This window comes from Hypanus sabinus (assembly GCF_030144855.1).
Source record: "Hypanus sabinus isolate sHypSab1 chromosome Y unlocalized genomic scaffold, sHypSab1.hap1 SUPER_Y_unloc_10, whole genome shotgun sequence".
In the NCBI taxonomy this organism is placed as follows: domain Eukaryota; kingdom Metazoa; phylum Chordata; class Chondrichthyes; order Myliobatiformes; family Dasyatidae; genus Hypanus; species Hypanus sabinus.
The window spans coordinates 227,019-250,308 of NW_026779011.1; the positions used below are offsets into that span (position 1 = coordinate 227,019).

At 44.4% G+C, this 23,290-nt stretch overlaps 2 protein-coding genes across 3 annotated transcripts in view; one reads left to right on the top strand and one right to left on the bottom strand.

The window, feature by feature from the left end:
- LOC132386007 (uncharacterized) overlaps positions 1-23,290 on the top strand; it is a 258,441-nt gene that overhangs the window by 125,500 nt on the left and 109,651 nt on the right. The gene's annotated exons all lie outside the window — the stretch shown is intronic.
- Positions 1-23,290, bottom strand: part of LOC132386005 (protein LSM12 homolog A-like) — a 174,274-nt gene that overhangs the window by 115,758 nt on the left and 35,226 nt on the right. For both annotated transcript variants that reach the window (XM_059958255.1, XM_059958250.1), the window contains exon 2: positions 9,504-9,637. In XM_059958255.1, the coding sequence (XP_059814238.1) occupies positions 9,504-9,637 (134 nt within the window). The remainder of the gene's footprint in view (positions 1-9,503; positions 9,638-23,290) is intronic.

Sequence of the window (23,290 nt, forward strand, 5' to 3'; positions counted from 1 at the left end):
GAATGATTTAGTACCTATCCAGAAATGATCAAGTTTTTTCTATACTTCTGCAAAATCCAATAATAGTAAGTTAGGATTAAGTGGAACTGCCACTCTGTGAGTAGGACAGTGTTGGAAGTGGTGAGATGAGGTTTTGGGTATCCTTTCATCTAGGCTTCAAAGGTGTAGGCCATTGGCAGATTTAGAGCAGTGGGAATGCCAAGCAGAATAATGGAATACTCTTGTTGGAAGGCAGGGAGACCATAGGGTGACTGTCAGAATTGGGAAATGGGGCGAGGCAGCCAGTCCAGAGTATCCCATTCATTTCAATAACAGTTCACCACTTTGGATACTGATTGGAGGCAACAGGATGGAGGGGAGCAACTCAATGTCCTAGCAGGGAAAAGCTACAGCTGTCAGATATCCGAGTTTAGCTCAGTACAACAAGACGTGAGCTGTAGTGATAAGAGGATCCACTGGTTTGGGGAACAGAAAGAAGATTCTATGGATAAGAACTATATTCCTGGTTTCTAAGATGCCTCCAGGTTTGTGATCTCAGGATTGTTAACCAAGTCTCATGCTACTGAAGTGGTGCAGGATGGAGAGTTTCAAATTTCTGGATCATTGGGCTCTCTTCCAAAGAAGCTAGGACCTGTACAGAAGAAACAGATGGTGCCTGAATTAAAAGGGGAATTAATAGCCTAGCGGAAAGATTTCCAAGTGCTCTGTGGGGAGTTAAAGTAGAATTGCAGGGGGGAGGGAACCACAGCACTAGAACAGATAATGGAGTGATTGTGGAGAAAGATATTGTTAAGCCTACAAAGTCAGAAATCAAAGGTTGAGCATGGTGGGACTAATGATCTGTTAATTTCATTTTAAGGAGTATTGTAGAAAGGCACATGGAAGTAAGACATTGTAGCCTTTAGAAGATAAGTTCCTGGGTTCTGTTGCCTTAGACATGGTACAACAAAGGGATTAAAGGGGGAGGGGTAGCACATTAGTTATGAAAATTAGTTGCTCAGACTAGTAAGGCTTTGTGAGTAGAACTGAATAATAAGGATATACTGGGATTATATTATGGATTACCAACAATACTTGGGATATACAGAAGCATGTCTGTAGACAGACTGCAGACTGTTGCAAGGAACAAAAGGTTGTGAAAGTAGGTGATTTTTCTTTCTACATATTGACTGGGACTCCCAGACTCATTAAGGTCTAAATGGGTTAGCGCTTGTCAAATATGTACAGGAAAGCTTCTTTAATTAGTACGCAGAAGTCCCAGAAAGAGAGTGTGCGATACTGGATCTTGTTAGGAAATGAGACAGAGCAGGGGACAGAAGTTTGTGTAGGGCAGGGGTCGGCAATGTTTACCACTGAAAGAGCCAATATGGACCCATTTCCCACAGAAAGGAAAACACTGGGAGCCACAAAACCCGTTTGACATTTAAAATGAAATAACACTGCATAACGGTTTTTTTTGCCTTTATACTATGTATAAACAAACTATAATGTGTTGCATTTATGAAATTGATGAACTCCTGCAGAGAAAATGAAATTACATTTCTGCATGCAACAAAAACATTTTGAACTCTGAAAAATGTCCATTGGGTTGAAGGTTACTCCATAGTTAGCCTACCTTGGATCGAAGAATTAAAAGAAAGCGCGCACTGGCGGGTGTCAGGCATTGGCAGTGGTGATGTATATTAATAGCGATAAAAAACACATTGTAGCGGTGTAGCGCTACACGCAGCGCTAAAATAACGACACTGCAGTCAAAGGTAACTTTATTCGAACTAAACAGCCTTGCTTTAAAGCCTCCCTCAACCCGCCGCCCATGGGCACGGATGCTCCAAAAAACACGTATTCACAAACCCCCGTAGGCTAACTCCCTTAGCCGGAACGGTGGCTAATTGTGAGCAGGTTCGGATGTGCCAGGAAATGGGGTCTCCACAACGTTTTTAGATTGTACAAGATCACCATAATCTTCAAATTTCGAATTACATTTCAAGAACTAACAAACCACGGGGAGCCGCAGCACAGAGATGAAAGAGTCACATGCAGCTCCAGAGCCGCGGGTTGCTGACCCCTGGTGTAGGGGAACATTTTGCATTTAGTGATAATACCATTAGTTTCAAGGTAATTATGGAAAATTATGGGTTTGGTCCTCCAGTTAAGGTTCTAAATTGGAGAAGAGCCAATTTTGATGGTATCAGAAAGGATCAGCAAGCATGGATTGGGACAGGCTGTTTTCTGGCAAGGTGTATTTAATAAATGGGAAGCCTTTAAAAGCGAAACTTTAAATGTTCTTGTTAGAATAAAAATGCAAGGATAACATCTATGGAGTCTTGATTTTTGAGAGAAATTGAGGCACTGTAAAGAAAAAGGAGATGCATAGCATGTATAAGTAGTAACAATGAGGTACTTGAGAAGAAATGTAAAGCAACACAAGAATGAAATCAAGAGGGCTAAAAGAAAGCATGAGTTTCTCCAGCAGACAAGGTGAAGAAGAATCCTAAGGGCTTCCACAGATATATTCAGTGCAAAAGGATTCCAAGGGACAAAACTGGTCATCTGGAATACTGAAATGGTAATCTGAGTGGAGCCAAAGGAGATGGGGGAAATCTTACAAAGGATTTTTTTGCACCTGTATTCATTCAGGAGTAGGACACAATCTATAGAGGTGAGTCAAAGCAGCATTAAGGTCACACACTCTACACAGATTACAGAGGAGGAGCTATTTGTAAACTAGGCAAATTAGGGTGGATAAATTCTCGGGGCTTTTCAAAGTGTTCCCTCAAACTCTGCAGTAAACTTCCACAGGAATTGCTTTAAATGATGACTTGTCGTTGAAACTGGAGTTTTTGGAAAGCTATGTTGGAGTAATTGAAACCCTTAGTATTGGTCATCCAGAATTGGTTAAAAAGTGAATATTCCATTATTGTGGGAACAAATACTCCCATTGTAAGAAGGATCATGGAAGCTTGCAAGGAGAGAAACAGAGAGAAATTTTTGAAAATTTTATCCATTCCGCTTGTGTACAGAGCAGCTGTTGAGAAGGTGCAATTTCCTCATCATAATTTATGATGAGCATAAATGAGGAACTATTAGGTACAACCAGTAAACGCATCATGTTACATCCTAGGCAGGCAGCTAGACAGATTGGAAGCCCCAAATTCTCTGGAATGCCCAAAGTCGAGGTTCTCCTGATAGTTGCTCCAGAGGATCACGAAGAGTCACACTTACCTGTTGGACTGTTAGAGAGACCTGAACTGAAGAAAGCTTCAGCTATCCACATGAACAAGATGAGAGTGATTGTCAGGAACACCTCAGAGAGAGAGGTTACCCTCAGTCTAGCATACTTTTCCCTGTGAGAGTAATAACAAGTTTTGCATTGAGAAAACCAGGAGAGACAGTTCTTGAGTTGGGGAAGTTAACAGAAAAGTCACTCAACTTGGGCGGTTCTCCGGTGTCTGAGGAATGGAAAAGGAGACTGACTGAGAAGATGTTGAAGCTCAAAGATGTCTCCCAAGTTTGATGTTAGTTGCTCCAAGAGTACCTGCTACACTATTAGAGTGACAGAGGAAATCCCTTTTAGAGAAAGGTCAATGGTTAACATCAGTGGATGTAGAAGATGTTCAGCAACATCTGCTAAAACTTAAAGAAGTTGGAATTATCAATCACAGTTTCCCAATATGTCACCAATAGTGGTGGTGAGGAAGAAGAATGGGAAGGTACAAGTGTGTGTTGCTAATAGGACACTGAACCAATGTACGGTCCCCGACCAGTATACTGTTCCACAGATAAAGGATGTGCTGACCTGCCTGAGTGAACCAAAGTGGTTCAGTGTTGGATCTAAGTATCAGGCCTTATCAGATGCCCACAAGTGAAGCTGACAAAGAGAAGATGGCATTTATATGTCCACCTGGATTCTTTCAGTTTGAAAGAATGCCCCAGGGCATATCAGGAGCACCAGCTACTCTCCAACGTGCCATCGAGAACTGTTGGGGATATGAGCTTGCTTGAAGTAGTAGTGTATTTGAATGATCTCACTGCGTTCGGAAGATCACTAAACAAGACTACTGAAGACGCCAGGCCACCTGAAAGCTGAAGAGTTAAAATTGTCACTGGACAAGTGCCAGTTCTGCAAGACATCTGTCAACTGTATCAGGCACATAGTCTCAAGGGATGGAATGCTTACACTCATTCCTTGGATTCTTGTGGGTACAACTGGAAATTTGCAAAGGACTACTCAAAAGCTACTCTTTAAATCAGCTTCTGTGTAATTACTAGTGGAAGAAAGAAAGGAGAATGAACAGAGAAGAAGGCAAGGATTAACAGCCCTTCAGAGCCTTATAGGGAAAGTTGGCTTGCAAAATATGAAGAGGCATTTCAGTTGCTGAAAGAGATGCTGACAAAAGTACCTGTGCAGGCCTTTGCAACCCCCCCAGTTGCCATTCTGCATACTGATGCCAGACAAGAGGGCTTATGAGGTGTTCCATAATAGAAACAAGATAAATCGTTCAGACCTGTTGCTTTTGTGAGCCAATGTCTGTCATCCTCCTACCCTACCCACAAATGAGCTTCTGAAATAAGCTATGACGGGTTAAACTAAATGACTATCTATATTATGTTCAGTTCAAGGTGAGAACTGACAACAAATCACTAATTTATATGGATTTACATCTGGTTGGTAGCATCATATGCCTATGATTTCAGCCTTAAATATCTGCCGAGCCATCAGAAAATTGATATGGAATGCTTTGTCCTGAGGTGTGGTATGCAGTGATGGGAATGGACGGAGAGTGGGAAGTCATTCCTGCCTCTGGTGTTGAAGCAACATGCCAATGCACAGCAGTGGGGAAATCAAAGGCAAGGCGATGGAGTGGTAGAGCTATGGATCATTTGGGAGCTTCTAGTCAAGACATTTCACAAGTTTATTGCAACTTGACCTCTCTGGATATTAGGCAGTTTAAGTCTTGTGGAATTGGCTGCAGCCCAGTGAGATGACCCTGAGCAGGTGCCAGTTGGTCATCTGTTGTCAAAGGGGATATCCCGTTGGAAAGACAAAAAGGCTTACCAAGCTCCTACTGATGAGAGACTGCGACAAACTAGAATTGAAGTACAGAGTTTTACTCAGGGTCGTGTCACCTACAGACTGGTCTTAGTGTTGCCAGCTGTTTTTTGATCCTGAGAGTCATCAGAGGATTGTGTTAAAATCACCATGATGATTCAGGTCATCTGGGGTTTGACAAGATCTACAGATTAGTCCAAGACCAGTTCTATTGCCTCCAAATGAAGTCTGAGGTTGAAGTATATGTAAGTTTTGCGTTCAGAGGAAAATGCTGCTTATGAGAGTTGCTTCATTATCTCATTTAGAGTGCACAGCTACTTGATTTAGTGTGTATGGATTTCTTCTCCATATAGCCTGACTCCAGTAAATTGTAAGTGTCTAGGTCATCACAGATCACTACACTAGATTTGCTCAAGTCTTCCGCTCTAAGGATCAGAGAGCATCCACATTTGCAGAAGTGTTAATTGTTCATTGTTCATTATGGCCTTCCCAAACTGATACACAGCAATTAGGAAAGAGATTTTGAGAGTCGGCTCATACACAAATTACTGATCATGCTTAGAGTCAAGAAGTCAAGGACCACGCCGGTACAGGACCCTGGTTATCAGCAAAAAGATCAAATGGAGTCAGCATATTAAGCATCCGATCCACTGCTACAACTGTACACAGACTGAAACTCCCGGATACTCGCCATATTATTTGATGTTGGGCACGAAGTGAGATTACCTGTAGATCTTTGTTTTGGAGCAGTGGTGAAAACTTTCTACAGAAGATCTATCTCTAGTGTTTGTCTGACAGGAGGAAAGAACTGCAAAAAGATTAATGAGCTAGCAGTGGCATCTGCTACCAAGCAAAATTAAAGAAACAATAGGAGATATAATCCAATGACTAATTCTCTCAACTGATAACTGGAGACAGTTTCAATAAGAAATTTGGGGCTATCAGGGAAGTATCAGTTGGCCAACTACTTGATGTCCAGATCTTATATCATCGAGAACCAAATGTTAAATTTGCCTCTTTTCCGGGTGAAATTAGAGGATGGAAAGGGTCCTGTCAAAATTCTCCATCAAAATCACCTTCTATCCCTAAAGCAAGAAGTACATGTTGACCCAGAGCCTACAAATAGTAAGAGAACCTGCTAGAGAAAAAAAAACCAGAAAGGCAATGGATTGAGGGTCCTGGAATCACAAAATCCATTTGAATACTGTGTTGTTATTTAATTTAACACATTTCAAAGTCATGGGAATATGATTATCTTAGATGTGTGTGTGGGGTACGGGACGGGGATGGAGAAGGTAATGCTTTGGGTAAAATTTCTACTGTTGTGCAGTTATTTTAGCAGTCTTCTGTAAAAGTAATGTGTCTTGCTGGAAAGAGTATTTTGGCTACAGCTAAAAATAAGGTGCCATGCTATCCAACTTAGGAATAGTCAATAGGTGCAGAAGTAGACCATTCGGCTCTTCGAGCCTGCACCGCCATTCTGAGATCATGGCTGATCATCTACTATCAATACCCAGTTACTGCATTGTCCCCATATCCCTTGATTCTCCTATCCATGATACCTATCTAGCTCCTTCTTGAAAGCATCTAGAGAATTGGCCTCCACTGCCTTCCAAGGCAGTGCATTCTAGACCCCCACAACTCTCTGGGAGAAGAAGATTTTCTTTAACTCTGTCCTAAATGACCTACCCCTTATTCTCAAACCATGCCCTCTGGTACTGGACTCTCCCAGCATCTGGAACATATTTCCTGCCTCTATCTTGTCCAATCCCATAATAATCTTATATGTTGCAATCAGATCCCCTCTCAATCTCCTTAATTCCAGCGTGTACAAGCCCAGTCTCTCTAACCTCTCTGCGTAAGACAGTCCTGACATCCCAAGAATTAACCTTGTGAATCTAAGCTGCACTTCCTCTACAGCCAGGATGTCCTTCCTTAACCCTGGAGACCAAAACTGTACACAGTACTCCAAGTGTGGTCTCACCAGGGCCATGTACAAATGCAAGAGGATTTCCTTGCTCTTGTACTCAATTCCCTTTGTAATAAAGGCCAACATTCCATTAGCCTTCTTCACTGCCTGCTGCACTTGCTCATTCACCTTCAGTGACTGATGAACAAGGACTCCTAGATCTCTTTGTATTTCTCCCTTAACTAACTTTACACCGTTCAGATAATAATCTGCCTTCCTGTTCTTACTCCCAAAGTGGATAACCTCACACTTATTCACATTAAACGCCATCTGCCAAGTATCTGCCCACTCACCCAGCTATCCAAGTCACCCTGAATTCTCCTAACATCCTCATCACATGTCACACTGTCACCCAGCCTAGTATCATCAGAAAACTTGCTGATGTTATTCTCAATGCCTTCATCTAAATCGTTGACGTAAATCATAAACAGCTGTGGTCCCAATACCGAGCCCTGTGGCACCCCACTAGTCACCACCTGCCATTCCGAGAAACACCCATTCACCATTACCCTTTGCTTTCTATCTGCCAACCACGTCATTATCTTCCCCCCAATGCCCTGAGCTTTGATTTTACCCACCAATCTCCCATGTGGGACCTTATCAAATGCCTTCTGAAAATCAAGGTACACTACATCCACTGGATCTCCCTTGTCTAACTTCCTGGTTACATCCTCGAAAAACTCCAATAAATTAGTCAAGCATGATTTGCCCTTAGTAAATCCATGCTGGCTCGGCCCAATCCTATCACTGCTATCTAGATATGCCACTATTTCATCTTTAATAATGGACTCTAGCCCCACTACTGATGTTAGGCTGACAGGATGATAGTTCTGTTTTCTCCCTCCCTCCTTTCTTAAAAAGTGGGATAACATTAGGCATTCTCCAATCCTCAGGAACTGATCCTGAATCTAAGGAACATTGGAAAATGATTACCAATGCATCCGCAATTTCCAGGGCCACCTCCTTTAGTACTCTAGGATGCATACCATCTGGATCTGGGGATTTGTCAGCCTTCAGTCCCATCAGTCTACTCATCACCGTTTCCTTCCTAATGTCAATCTGTTTCAATTCCTCTGTTACCCTATGTCCTTGGCCCATCCATACATCTGGGAGATTGGTTGTGTCTTCCCTAGTGAAGACTACTAAAGTACTTATTAAATTCTTCTGCCATTTCTGTTTCCCATAACAATTTCACCCAATTCATTCTTCAAGGGCCCAACACTATTCTTAACTATCTTCTTTCTCTTCACATACCTAAAAAAACTTTTGCTATCCCCCTTTATATTCCTGGCTAGCTTGCATTTGTACCTCATTTTTTCTCTCTGTATTGCCTTTTTAGTTAAGTTCTGTTGTTCCTTAAAAACTTCCCAATCATCTGTCCTCTCACTCACCTTAGCTCTGTCATATTTTCTTGTTTTTAATGCTATGCAATCTCTGACTTCCTTTGTCAACCACTGTGGCCCCTTTCCCCCCTTTGAATCCTTCCTTCTCTGGGGGATGAACTGATTTTGCACCTTGTGCATTATTCCCGAGAATACCTGCCATTACTGTTCCACTGTCTTTTCTGCTAGGATATCTGTCCAGTTAACTTTGGCCAGCTCCTCCCTCATGGCTCCATAGTCTCCCCTGTTCAACTGCAACACTGACACCTCCAATCTGCCCTTATCCTTCTCAAATTGCAGTTAAAAACATCATATTGTTGTGGGATCAAAAGTCAATCAAAATTGTGGGATGCAAAAGGAGGTTTTAGAGAGCTAGGCAGGAAGAGTTTTCTGAAGGACCGTAGTCCAGTATACAGTCTTTTTAATGGAGGCGCAGAGAAATGAACATCATGGAAGAAACCTGGAGGATTCCATCTGAAGGGGGGTGCCCTATTGCAAGGAATGCTTCCCGAGACCAAGTATTCCAAGAAGGGAAGTTCTTCCAGTGGTTAGTGATAAGAATTCAGTGCCATGAGTAAAATGCTATACCCAACATCCTCAAAAATGAGCTCCAATGTTTGTGTTCATTTAGAATGGTTTACATGCAACTTTAACAACTTCCTTATAATTTTATGCTGGTGTACAATCTGTCATTTCTGGGCTACCGATAACTGTTCGTGAGGAGTACTTACACAGCATTCGCTCAAATCAAAGTTCCTTTATTTGGAACATTCTGTTTGATTGAACCCCAAACTGTATCAGCCCAAGACATATATTGCTTATGAAAGGTGGCCTTCTCTAGCTGAATTACATGGCTGTTATCAGAGCTAGCTAACAAGTTGGTGTACAAACCCTAGTGAGAGTACATGTAAATTTAAGGTTATATTTTCTCCATAAAAATAAATGAGTTAATTTTGCATGCAGATATTTTCAGAACAAACCAATTGGTAAATTTTATTTCAAATGATTGGTGGAATTATTTGAAATGCACATAGGCTGAGTCCTTATTCTTAAACTAAACAAGAATTTCAGAATGTTATTTTTCTTCAGTTAAGATTCTTACCTTGCTAACATTCAGTGAAGCTAAGGGTGGTGGCATTTCTGTGCGATCACTAATTGTTTTAACATCCGAAACATAAGCTAAATTAATCAGCAGAACATCATTATGGTTGGGCTTCCCACTGGAAGAAGGACATTCTGAGAAAAAAAGTAGTTAAGGAATACACAATTAGTGGTAATTCCTGTAACATGTATTGAATTTTTGAGAACATCATTCAGTTCAATGAATCCATGCTGGTTACCAGAATATCCAAATAGTCCTAAACCTCATTTCCCTGTGGCCTAGAAACTTTTTCTTTCTCACATGCTCACTAATATACTTTTGCGATTTACCTACACAATAGGGTAATTCATAATTATTTGCTATATGTACTGTTTCAGTACATGTGAAGAAGCTGATAGAAACCACATGGTCAAAAGGAGAATGGTAGAATTGCAGAAGTAGTTGTAAGGCAAGCATAAATATAATGTCTAGGCAAGGATAGAATGCAAACGGTTGACACACAAAAGGTCACTGATGAGCATAACTTCTCATTGCGTAGCAGTTTATGACAATTTGATTCAAGATTACAACCAAATGATGAGAGGCATACACACCAATTACAAAATATCAGTTATCCTAGCTTGTAGCTTGTATTAATTTTGAACACCTGTTGTAAATGGCAGCTGATTTTGCGAGTAAGAAATTCAAATATACACAATTTCCAAAATAGACAATATCATAACTGCTAATCAATTCTGTAGAAAAATTTTATTTCTCTGTTCAGACTTCAGAATACTGAGTTCACAGGGGCCATGCTGATCTGCTTACTCACAAGTAAACAAAGGTATGAATGTTGCCTTGATCTAGATCAGATCCTGAAAGAGTCTGAGAGGGGAGTGTCCAGAGAAGGTTCATAAGGATGATTCCAGGAATGAAAGGGTTATCATACAAGGAATGTTTGATGGCTCTGGGTCTGTACTCACTGGAATTCAGAAGGGTGAGGAGGCCTCTCATTGAAACCTTTAGATGTTTAAAAACCTAGACAGAGAAGATGTGGAAAGACAAAAAGTGGAGGCATGTGTTTAATGATAAACTCACAGTGGTGTTCCAGTGTGGTGGTTTTGTTGTACACGATTCTGTCACCTGGAACACAAATGGGGAAATCCAAAATGACAGAAGAAGACAGGAGGGGGAGGGATGAAGCTAAGAGCCGGAAAGGTGATTGGCAAAAAGGAGAAGGGAAAGGATCACAGGACAGGAGGCCTAAGACGAGAGAAAGGGGGAGGGGAGCACCAGAGGGAGATGGAGAGCAGGCAAGGAATGATTGTGAGAGGGGCAGAGAGAGAAAAAAGAGAGAAATGAAGAAAAAAAAGGAAAAGGGATGGGGTAAGGAGGGGGCATTAACAGAAGTCAGATAAAATCTCTCTCCCTCTCCTCCCACTTTCAAATCTCTTACTATCTCTTCTTTTAGTTAGTCCTGACGAAGGGTCTCAGCCCAAAATGGCAACTATACTTCTTCCTATAGATGTTGCCTGGCCTGCTGTGTTCCACCAGCAATTTGCATGTGTTGCCTGAAGAAAACCCTGCCAAATACCATCAGTATATAGCCAGATAGTTCCAGATATCCCAATGTACTAGACCACTGTTTCACTAAGGAATGCCTACCATTCCATTCCCAGACCATATTTCAGTTAATCAGATCATTTCTCCTTCCTGAAAACAAGCAAAGGTTAAAAGAAAAGCTCCACAGATTAGAACAACAAAGAGGAGGTCAGGAGAGGCAAGCAGCTATGGGATTCTTTTGTCAGTGGATTGGGCCATGTTCAAGAAGTCATCTGTTGATCTGAACGAATACAATTTGGTTATCACGGAATTTTTTAAATCAGATGTAGATGAGTGTGTCCCCACAAAATCATTCAGTCTTCTCCAATCAGAAGCCCTGGATAAAGCATGAAATCTGCCACCTGCTGAGGTCCTGGTACAATTCCTGGAAAGTCAGCTCACAGGCCAAATGGCAATCCCAAACTAAAATTGGGGTAGGGCTTAAATACTCTTGATAACTATCACTTCTTACAAAGTTAAATCATCTGACATGTGACAACAGGGCTTCAATCGCAGATGAGCTCAATGCCTTCTAAGCTCACCTTGGCTGTCAAAATATTTGCCAAGAATAGGTCATTAGTTCTTCACTCAACCTTAGAACATCAAGACGATTAAAGCTGCGCATTCAATACCATTATCCTCTCGGAACTAATAAATAAGCTTCAAGACCTTGGTGTCAATACCTCCTTGTCAAATTGGATCTTCGATTTCTTCACTTTTAAACCCCATTCAGTTTGCATTGGCAACATCTCCTCCACAATTTCCTTCAGCACAGGTTAGCACAGGCTACAGCAAGCCAGGCAGTATCAAGGAGAAAAAATTGACATTTTGGGCCAAAACATCAACTGTACTTTTTTCCACAGATGCTGCCTGGCCTGCTGAGTTCCTCCAGCAATTTGTGTGTGCTGCTTGGATTTCCAGCATCTGCAGATTTTCTCTCCTTTGTAAAAAAGGCTATGAGCTTAGTCTTTTACTTTACTCATTTTACATCTATGACTGTGTGGCTAAGTACAGCTCCAATGCCATATTCAAGTTTGTTGTCACAGAACAAATCCAAGGTAAAGACAAATCTGTGTACGGGAGAAATTCTGGCAGAGTGAAACCACAACAACCTCTCACATAGTGTTAAACAAGACCAAGGAGCTGATTATTGACCTCACTAGGAGGAAGCTCGATGTCCATTCAACAAGACGTCTAAAATTCTGACAAACTTCTGCAGATGTGTAAGAGATTTTAAAGACTGACTGCATCACAGCCTGGTACCAATGCCCTTTCTATTAACAGAAATTATTTTCTAAAATGTGTTAAGTATTCCCGCAAGAAAATGCATCTCAGGTTTGTAACTACTGACATATATGTATGTTGGTAATAAATTTATTTTCAAATTTTAAGACCGTAAGATATAGGAGCAGAAGTAGGCCATTCAGCCCATCAAGACTGTTCTGCCATTCAATTCTTCCAGCTTTCCCCACTCCCCAGCTTTCACCCCATACCCTGTGATGCCCTGGATAATCAAAACCCAATCTATCCTTGCCTTAGAAGCACCCAATGACTTGGTCTCCACAGCCACTCGTGGCAACAGATTCCACAAACTTACCACCCTCTGACTAATGTAATTTCTCTGCATCTCAGTTCTAAAAGGACGTCCACAATCCTGAAGTCATGTCCTCTTGTCCTACACTCCCCTACCATGGGAAATAACTTGGTCATATTTAATCTGTTCAGACCTTTTACATTTGGAATGTTTCTATGAGATCCCCCTTTATTCTCCTGAACTCCGGGGATTACAGTCCAAGAGCCGCCAGATGTTCCTCATATGGTAACCCTTTCATTCCTGGAATAATTCTCATGAATCTTCTCTGAACCTTCCCCAATGTCAGTATATCCTTTCTGACAATAAGGAGCCCAAAACTGCACACAATATTCCAATTGTGGTCTCACAAGTTCCTTATAGAGCCTCAACATCACATCCCTGCTCTCATATTCTATACCTCTAGAAATGAATGCCAACATTGCATTCGCCTTTTTCACAACCAACTCAACCTGGAGGTTAACTTTTAGGGAATCTTGCACAAGGACTCCCAAGTCCATTTGCATCTCTGCATTTTGAATTCTCTATCTAATTAAGTCTGCCCATTTATTTCTGCCACCAAAGTGCATGGCCACACACTTTCCAACATTGTATTTCATTTGCCACTTCTTTGCCCATTCTTCTAAACCAGTGGTCCCCAACCACTGGGCCACAAAGCATGTGCCACTAGGCCATGAGGAAATGATATGATGTGAGTCAGCTGCACCTTTCCTCATTCTCTGTCACGCAAGCAAGATCATCAGGCAGTCACAAACCTACAACTACCCAATTAGTAAAGAACAAATGTTGCTTGAGAGTTTCTTTGGAAGAGGTGGTAGGGGACATAAAAGGCCTAACAATGATGATAACGCAGAGACAGCTGAGGCCAAGACTGCAATGGGTGGAGTTTCAGGGAAGACAGTATCAGACAGTAAGATGTTACCCTGGTAACATCAGCCTGTAAATGTGCTCTCTTCCCACTCGGGGGTGGAGTTTTTGACCTCCTGAGAGACACAGCACCTCTCTCAGGCACGACCAAATCTCTATGAGACAGACTTACTGAGCAACCCACTGCTGACATTTTCTCACTGCTCCACTTCAAACCCAGCCACTTTCCTAATGTCACCACTCCAGGTTACAGACAACTCTGAACCCGATTGCGTGCTGTGAAATCAATTTCTCACTACAACCCATGAGGACCTCACGGACCAACCCCTACAGGACCCCGACATAACCTTGTATGTCGATGGAAGTTCTTTCACGGGCCCTCAAGGTTGGAGATGTTCAAGCTATGCTGTGGCCACAGATAACACGATGCTCGATCAGGCAGCCTTTCAACCAGCCGTGTCAGCACAAAAAGCTGAGTTATTTGCCCTCACGTGCCTGCATCCTGGCTGCCAACAAACGTGCAAACATCTACAGTGACTCTCGATACACCCTCGGGGTAGCTCATGTCTACGGAGCGCTTTGGGAATACCAGGGTTTCCTCACCTCCTCAGAACATCCATTAGCAATGCTACGTTTGTACAGAATCTCCTCACCGCCTTACAGCTTCTAAAGACATCGGCCATCATTAAACGTTCCGCTCATACCTGTCAGACTGATAAAATCTCCACCATGGCTGAAGAGGTTGCCGAAGTCACAGCCCAGAGACTCGAAATGATAGTTCCACCTGGGCCCCGCCAAAACCCCCTACCCTCTCAGACAGCACGGGTATGACTGACATGCAAGTCGTTCGCTCCCAAGGAGGAAATCAGACTATGATCACAAATGGGCTGTAAGGAGGGTCCCGTCATGGGCTTCTGGTACTCCCCTGCGGGACAGGTCTGTGTCCCTACCCAATTTCTACCAGTCCACCTTGATAATATTCATACTAGTACCCACCTCGGAAAGGAGGGAAGGGTAAACAGTTTGCTGTAAACATAGCGGTATTCAAAATTGCAGCAAGTGGCAGCAAAGAGGACAGAAGTATGCTTAATATGCTGTAAGAACAATGTGGGAAAGGGGGCACCAAAGAGGCCCCTTTTAATGTTTATAAATTGATTTTATTGAACTACCTAGAATGCATTGTTACAAATATTGCTTAGTGATCACAGGTGTGTTTAGAAGATAGACTGAGACAATTCTTGCCGCGAATAACCAGAATCAAGCTTATTATCACTGGCATGTGACGTGAGATTTGTTAACTTACCAGCAGCTGTTCAATACAATACATAATCTAACAGAAAGATAATAATAATAAAAAAATAAAACTTAATAAATAAACAAGTAAATTAATTACATATATTGGATAGATTTTTTAAAACGTGTAAAATCAGAAATACTGTGTATTACTCTTACCTGATGGTAACAGTGAGAAAAGAGAATGCCCTGGGTGCTGGGGGTGCTTAATAATGGACACTGCCTTTCTGAGACACCGCTCCGTAAAGGTAAACTGAGTACTTTGTAGGCTAGTGCCCAAGATGGAGCTGACTAGATTTACAACCTTCTGCAGTTTCTTTTGGTCCTGTGCAGTAGTCCCTCCATGCCAGATAGTGATTCAGCCAGTCAGAATGCTCTCCACAGTACAACTATAGAAGTTTTTGAATATATTTATTGACATGTCAAATCTCTTCAAGTTCCAAGTAAGCCCTGACATCAAGTAGAATACTGATGCAAGTGATTCCCCAGCATGGGCTACCAGAAATAATGAGTTCAGATAATGGTTCCCACTGTGTAGACAAGTTAAATGAGAAAGCTGCAATGCCTTATCCATCAAACAACAATTCCATTGCTCTCACCATACCCAGCCTATAGGTATAGTGGAGAGGGCAAATGGTACATTAAAAATTAAATTGGCAAAACTTACAGAGGAAACCAGGCTTAACTGGTTAAAGGTATTGTAGTTAGTAGTAGTAATTAGTAATTAGTTAGTAGTTCCCCAAGTGCTGTCGCCAAAACATCCCCTACTGTCTGATTTTGTCTATTGTTTATCCCAGTTTGGCAAAAGAATAAACCAGGGAAGGTAGTGCACCCATGGCTGACAAGGGAAATTAGGTATAGTATCAAATCCAAAGAAGAAATATATAAATTAGCAAAAAAAAAGCGGCACACCTGAGGACTGGGAGAAATTCAGAGACCAGAGGAGGACAAAGGGCTTAATTAGGAAAGGGAAAAAAGATTATGAGAGACAGCTGGCAGGGAACATAAAAACTGACTGTAAAAGCTTTTATAGATACATGAAAAGAAAAAGATTGGTCAAGACAAATGTAGGTCCTTTACAGTCAGAAACAGGCGAATTGATCATAGGGAACAAAGACATGGCAGATCAATTGAATAACTATTTTGGTTCTGTCTTCACTAAGGAGGACATAAATAATCTTCCAGAAATAATAAGGGACCAAGGGTCTAGTGAGACGGAGAAACTGAGGGAAATACATGTTAGTAGGGAAGTGTTAGGTAAATTAAACGGATTAAAGATGGATAAATCCCCAGGGCCAGATGGTCTGCATCTCAGAGTGCTTAAGGAAGAAGCCCAAGAAAAAGTGGATGCATTAGTGATAATTTTTCAAAACTCTTTAGATTCTGGATTAGTTCCTGAGGATTGGAGGGTGGCTAATGTAACTCCACTTTTTAAAAAAGGAGGGAGAGAGAATCCGGGGAATTATAGACTGGTTAGTCTGACATCGGTGGTGGGGAAAATGCTAGAGTTGGTTATCAAAGATGTGATAACAGCACATTTGGAAAGAGGTGATATCATCGGACAAAGTCAGCATGGATTTGTGAAAGGAAAATCATGTCTGATGAATCTTATAGAATTTTTTGAAGATGTAACTAGTAGAGCGGATAGGGGAGAGCCAGTGGATGTGGTATATTTAGATTTTCAAAAGGCTTTTGACAAGGTCCCACACAGGAGATTAGTGTGCAAACTTAAAGCACATGGTATTGGGGGTATGGTATTGATGTGGATAGAGAACTGGTTGGCAGACAGGAAGCAAACAGTGGGAGTAAATGGGACCTTTTCAGAATGGCAGGCAGTGACTAGTGGGGTACCGCAAGGCTCAGTGCTGGGACCCCAGTTGTTTACAATATATAATAATCATTTAGACGAGGGAATTAAATGCAGCATCTCCAAGTTTGCGGATGACACGAAGCTGGGCGGCGATGATAAGAGGATGTAGGGTGACTTGGATAGGTTAGGTGAGTGGGAAAATTCATGGCAGATGCAATTTAATGTGAATAAATGTCAGGTTATCCACTTTGGTTGCAAGAACAGGAAGACAAATTATTATCTGAACGGTGGCCGATTAGGAAAAGGGGAGATTCAACGAGACCTGGGTGTCATTGTACACCAGTCATTGAAGGTGGGCATGCAGGTACAGCAGGCGGTGAAAAAAGCAAATGGTATGTTGGCATTCATAGCAAAAGGATCTGAGTACATGAGCAGGGAGGTTCTACTGCAGTTGTACAAGGCCTTGGTGAGACTGCACCTAGAATATTGTGTGCAATTTTGATCCCTTAATCTGAGGAAATACATTCTTGCCATAGAGGGAGTACAGAGAAGGTTCACCAGATTGATTCCTGGAATGGCAGGACTTTCATATGAAGAAAGACTGGATAGACTAGGCTTATACTCACTGGAATTTAGAAGATTGAGGGGGGATTTTATTAAAACGTATAAAATTCTAAAGGGATTGGACAGGCTAGATGCAGGAAGATTGTTTCTGATGTTGGGAAGTCCAGAACAAGGGGTCACGGTTTAAGGATAAAGGGGAAGCCTTTTAGGACCCAGATGAGGAGAAACTTCTTCACACAGAGAGTTGTGAATCTGTGGAATTCTCTGCCACAGGAAAGAGTTGAGGCCGGTTCATTGGCTATATTTAAGAGAAAGTTAGAGATGGCCCTTGTGGCTAAAGGGATCAGGAGTTATGGAGAGAAAGCAGGTACAGGGTTCTGAGTTGGATGATCAGCCATGATCAGACTGAATGGAGGTGCAGGCTCGAAGGGCCGAAGGGCCTACTCCTGCACCTATTTCCTATGTTTCTATAATACTTTCCTGTCCCTTTGCCACAACTATGCCACACACCAAGGTGGGATATGCTGAGTATGTGCACAAGTACCCTTGCATGAAAAGATTGGCAGTGCTTGCAGACATAGCAGCCGCTCAGCTCACTCTCGGCCTCGCATTTTTCTTAGTTCTAAGTATCCTAAGTATAGTAGCAGCTCTCACCAGTTACGATCGATTCCAGCTACTGTTCACTGGAGAACACTACACAAATCCCGGAATTAACACAACTCTCTTACCGCCGGAGATTCTACGCACCCCAAAGCCCTTTGGAATTGCAATCCCACTGGCAAGACGGCGGAGGGAGAGGAAACAGAAACGGGGAAAGCAAGCTGGGCTAAGGGCTAGGCTAAAGGCTAACCCGTACAGACCAGCACTTTCAAACCTGTTTGTTGCTAACGCCAGATCCCTCACCAACTAGATGGGTGAGATTAGATTGAGAACCATTCCTCACTGTGCGACTATCATCACAGAGACCTGGCTGAACCCAAAGGTACCTGACGCTGTTATCAAGCTGGCCGTCTACTCTGTTTACAGGGCCAATTGCACGAAGGACTCCGGGAAGAGCAGGGGAGGAGGGCTGTGTGTCTACATAGACAATAATTAGTGCACAGCCATGAACATTGTGTATAAACACTGCTGCGTGCACGGATTTGGAGCTCCTTTCAGTAAGGTGTAGACCATCCTTTCTCCAGAGGGAATTCATGACGATAATAATTATGGCTGCATACGTTCACCCATAAGCTAAAGCTAAGTTAGCATTGGAAAAGCTATATGATAACGCCAACAAACAGCCCGTGGCTCACCCGGATAGAGTGATCATTGTAGAGGGGACTTCAATCACACAGATCTTAAACTGGTCATGCCCATATTTTACAAAAATATGAATTTCTCCGACACGAGAAAATAACATACTATACCTAGTCTACACAAATATTCAAAGAGCATTCAAAACTGCCCCATCTGCACACCTAGGACAATCAGACCATATCTCCCTCACAATGATACCAGCTTACAGACCACAGATCTGCAGAGTAAAACCAACTATCAAGACAGTACAAGTGTGGTCTGAGGAAGCCACCTCAAGGTTACAATACAGTTTTGACAACACAGATTAGGGCTTGTTTGCAAAGGGAGCGGACCTGGAGGAATATGCTGGTTCAGTCCTAGGATATATTAAGTTTTGCATAGAAAATGTAATAACGCATAAGACAATGAAGGTGTTTCCCAATCAAAAGCCATGGCTTAACAGCAATGTGAGGGCACTACTCAGGGAAAGCAATGAGGCCTTCAGGTCAGGAGACTAACAGGCCTGCAGTGAAGCATGGGGAAATCTCTACAGGGGCATCAGGGATGCAAAGGGCAAATACAAATTGCGCATTGAAAATCAGTTTGATAACAGCAATCCCTGCAGTACGTGGAAAGGCATCAAGGCACTGAGACTACAAAACCAATAATCTGCTGCCAGATGATGACACCACACTGCCTGATGACCTAAACCAGTTCTTTGTCCTGACGAAGGGTCTCGGCCCGATTCGTCGACAGCGCTTCTCCCTATAGATGCTGCCTGGCCTGCTGTGTTCCACCAGCATTTTGTGTGTGTGGTTCAAACTTCCAGCATCTGCAGATCTCCTCATGTTAAATCAGTTCTTTGCCCACTTTGATACTCAGAGGGAGGAGGCTGCTCCACTGATGACCCACTGACCACTGACTACCCACCAGACGATGAGTCCACACTGGTCCTTAAACAACATCTGGTGAGATCCACCCTGAGGAAAGTGAGTCTGAGTAAGGCAGCTGGCCCAGACGGAATGCCCGGCCAGGTACCAAACGCATGTGCCGACCAGCTTGCTGAGGTGTTTACAAGTATATTTAACCTCTCACTGTTCCAACATACCTTAAAACCTCCGCCGTCATCCCAGCACCCAGAAAATCAGCTGTGAAGTGCCTGAATGACTATCGCCCTGTAGTGCTGACACCCATTGCCAGGAAGTGCTTTGAGAGACTTGTGCTCTCACACAGTAAGGCAACAATCCCACCTGATCTGGACAAACACCAGTTTGCCTACTGGGCAAACCGCTCCACAGAGGATGCAATCACAACAGCCCTCCATATTGCTCTGACTCACTTAGAGGAACTGAACACCTATGTGAGGATGTTATTTGTGGACTTCAGATCTGCATTTAACACAGTCATCCCCCATAAACTGGTCAGCAAACTGAACTCTCTTGGCCTTGGTTCCTCCCTGTGCTCATGGGTCATGGACTTTCTCACAGACCCACCACAGCAAGTCAGAGTTGGTAAGCACACCTCCACCACCCTCATCTCAAACACAGGCACCCCGCAGGGCTGTGTGCTGAGCCCTATGCTCTACATACTCTTCACACACGACTGCACCCCCATCTACATCTCCAGTTCCATTATTATATTTGTGGACGATACCACAGTGGTTGGCCTGATCTCGGAATAGGATGAAACAGCCTACAGGCTCGAGGTGGATCATCTGACGGAGTGGTGTAAGGCAACGACTGGTTCTTAACGCTTCTAAAACAAAAGAGATGATCATTGACTTCAGGAGATTAAAGGACAGAGTACACACCCACCTCCATATACATGGAGAGGTAGTGGAAAATGTGGAGTACCTAAAGTTCCTTGGAGTTATGTTACCAAAGGCTCATCCGGGATCCTCTTCAGTTTGCGTATCAGGAGAAGGTGGGAGTGGAGGATGCTATCACGTACTTGCTGCACAAATCCCTCTCTCACCTGGACAGGGTCAGTGGTGCTGTGAGGATTACATTCCTGGACTTCTCTATTGCCTTTAACACCATCCAGCCCAGGATCATAAGGCACAAACTAATGGAGATGGGAGTAGACTCACACATGGTGGCTTGGATAACGGACTACATGACAGACAGACCTCAGTATGTGCGGTTGGGAGACTGTAGGTCTGACAGGAGCCCCGCAGGGGACCGTGCTCTCTCCGGTCCTGTTCACCCTGTACACATCAGACTTCCAATATAAATCGGCGTCCTGCCATGTGCAGAAGTTCGCTGATGACACGGCCATAGTGGGGTGTGTCAGGAATGGTCAGGAGGAAGAGTATAGGAAACTGATACAGGACTTTGTGATATGGTGCAACTCAAACTATCTGCGTCTCAATATCACCAAGACCAAGGAGATGGCGGTGGAATTTAGGAGACCTAGACCTCATATGGAGCCAGTGATCATTAATGGAGAATGTGTGAAGCAGGTTAAGACCTACAAATATCTGGGAGTGTAGTTAGACGAGAAGCTAAACTGGACTGCCAACACAGATGCCCTGTGCAGGAAAGCACAGAGTCGACTGTACTTCCTCAGAAGGCTGGCGTCATTCAATGTTTGTAGTGAGATGCTGAAGATGTTCTATCGGTCAGTTGTGGAGAGCGCCCTCTTCTTTGTGGTGGCGTGCTGGGGAGGCAGCATTAAGAAGAGGGACGCCTCACGTCTTAATAAGCTGGTAAGGAAGGTGGGCTCTGTTGTGGGCACAGAACTGGAGAGTATGACATCGGAGGCAGAGTGGAGGGTGCTGAATAGGCTACGGTCAATTATGGAAAACCCTGAACATCCTCTGCACAGCACCATCCAGAGACGGAGAAGCAGCTTCAGTGGTGGTTGCTGTCAATGCAATGCTCCGCAGACAGGATGAAGAGATCATTACTCCCCAACGCCACTCGGCTCTACAATTCAACCACCAGGGGCAAGACATGTTAAAGTGCCGGGGTTAGGACTGAGCTTAAGTTACCATTCAATGCACTTTAGTAAACTATTTAAGAACTTTTTAAAAGCTATTAATGCTTTTTGGGAGGGTGATTTTAAATGCATATTATATTTATACTGAGTTAAATACTGTATGTAATTAGTTTTGCTACAGTAAGTGTATGGGACACTGGAGAAATGTTTGAATTTCCGCTTGGGGATGAATAAAGTATCTATCTATCTATCAAAGCAGCAGACGTGGACCACCAACACCTCACTGACATGGACCCCCAACACCGCGCTGACGTGGACCACCAACACCGCGCTGACGTGGACCACCAACACCTCACTGACATGGACCCCCAACACCTCACTGACATGGACCCCCAACACCTCGCTGACGTGGACCACCAACACCGCGCTGACGTGGACCCCCAACACCGCGCTGACGTGGACCCCCAACACCGTGCTGACGTGCACCCCCAACACCTCGCTGACATGGACCACCAACAACTCGCTGACGTGCACCCCCAACACCTCGCTGACGTGGACCACCAACAACTCGCTGACGTGCACCCCCAACACATCGCTGACGTGGACCCCCGACACCTCGCTGACATGGAGCCCCGACACCTCGCTGACATGGAGCCCCGACACCTCGCTGACATGGACCCCCGACACCTCGCTGACATGGAGCCCCGACACCTCGCTGACATGGAGCCCCGACACCTCGCTGACATGGAGCCCCGACACCTCGCTGACGTGCACCCCCAACACCTCGCTGACGTGGACCCCCGACACCTCGCTGACATGGAGCCCCGACACCTCGCTGACATGGAGCCCCGACACCTCGCTGACATGGAGCCCCGACACCTCGCTGACATGGACCCCCGACACCTCGCTGACATGGAGCCCCGACACCTCGCTGACATGGAGCCCCGACACCTCGCTGACATGGAGCCCCGACACCTCGCTGACATGGAGCCCCGACACCTCGCTGACATGGAGCCCCGACACCTCGCTGACATGGAGCCCCGACACCTCACTGACATGGACCCCCGACACCTCGCTGACATGGAGCCCCGACACCTCGCTGACACGGACCACCAACAACTCGCTGACGTGCACCCCCAACACCTCGCTGACGTGGACCCCCGACACCTCGCTGACATGGAGCCCCGACACCTCGCTGACATGGAGCCCCGACACCTCGCTGACATGGACCACCAACACCTCGCTGACATGGAGCCCCGACACCTCGCTGACATGGACCACCAACACCTCGCTGACATGGAGCCCCAACACCTCGCTGACATGGAGCCCAACACCTCGCTGACAAGGAACCCCAACACATCGCTGACATGGAGCACCGACACATCGCTGACATGGAGCACCGACACCTCGCTGACATGGACCCCCAACACCTCGCTGACAAGGAACCCCAACACATTGCTGACATGGAGCACCGACACCTCGCTGACATGGAGCACCGACACCTCGCTGACATGGAGCACCGACACCTCGCTGACATGGAGCGACAGCTCGCTGACGTGGAGCAACACCTCGCTGACGTGGACCCGCAACACCTCGCTGACGTGGACCCGCAACACCTCGCTGACGTGGACCCGCAACACCTCGTTGACGTGGAACCCCAACACCTCGCTGACGTGGACCACCAACACCTCGCTGACGTGGAACCGCAACACCTCGCTGACGTGGAACCGCAACACCTCGCTGACCTGGACCCCCAACACCGCGCTGACGTGGACCCGCAACACCGCGCTGACATGGACCAGCGACACCTCGCTGACGTGGACCAGCGACACCTCGCTGACGTGGACCAGCGACACCTCGCTG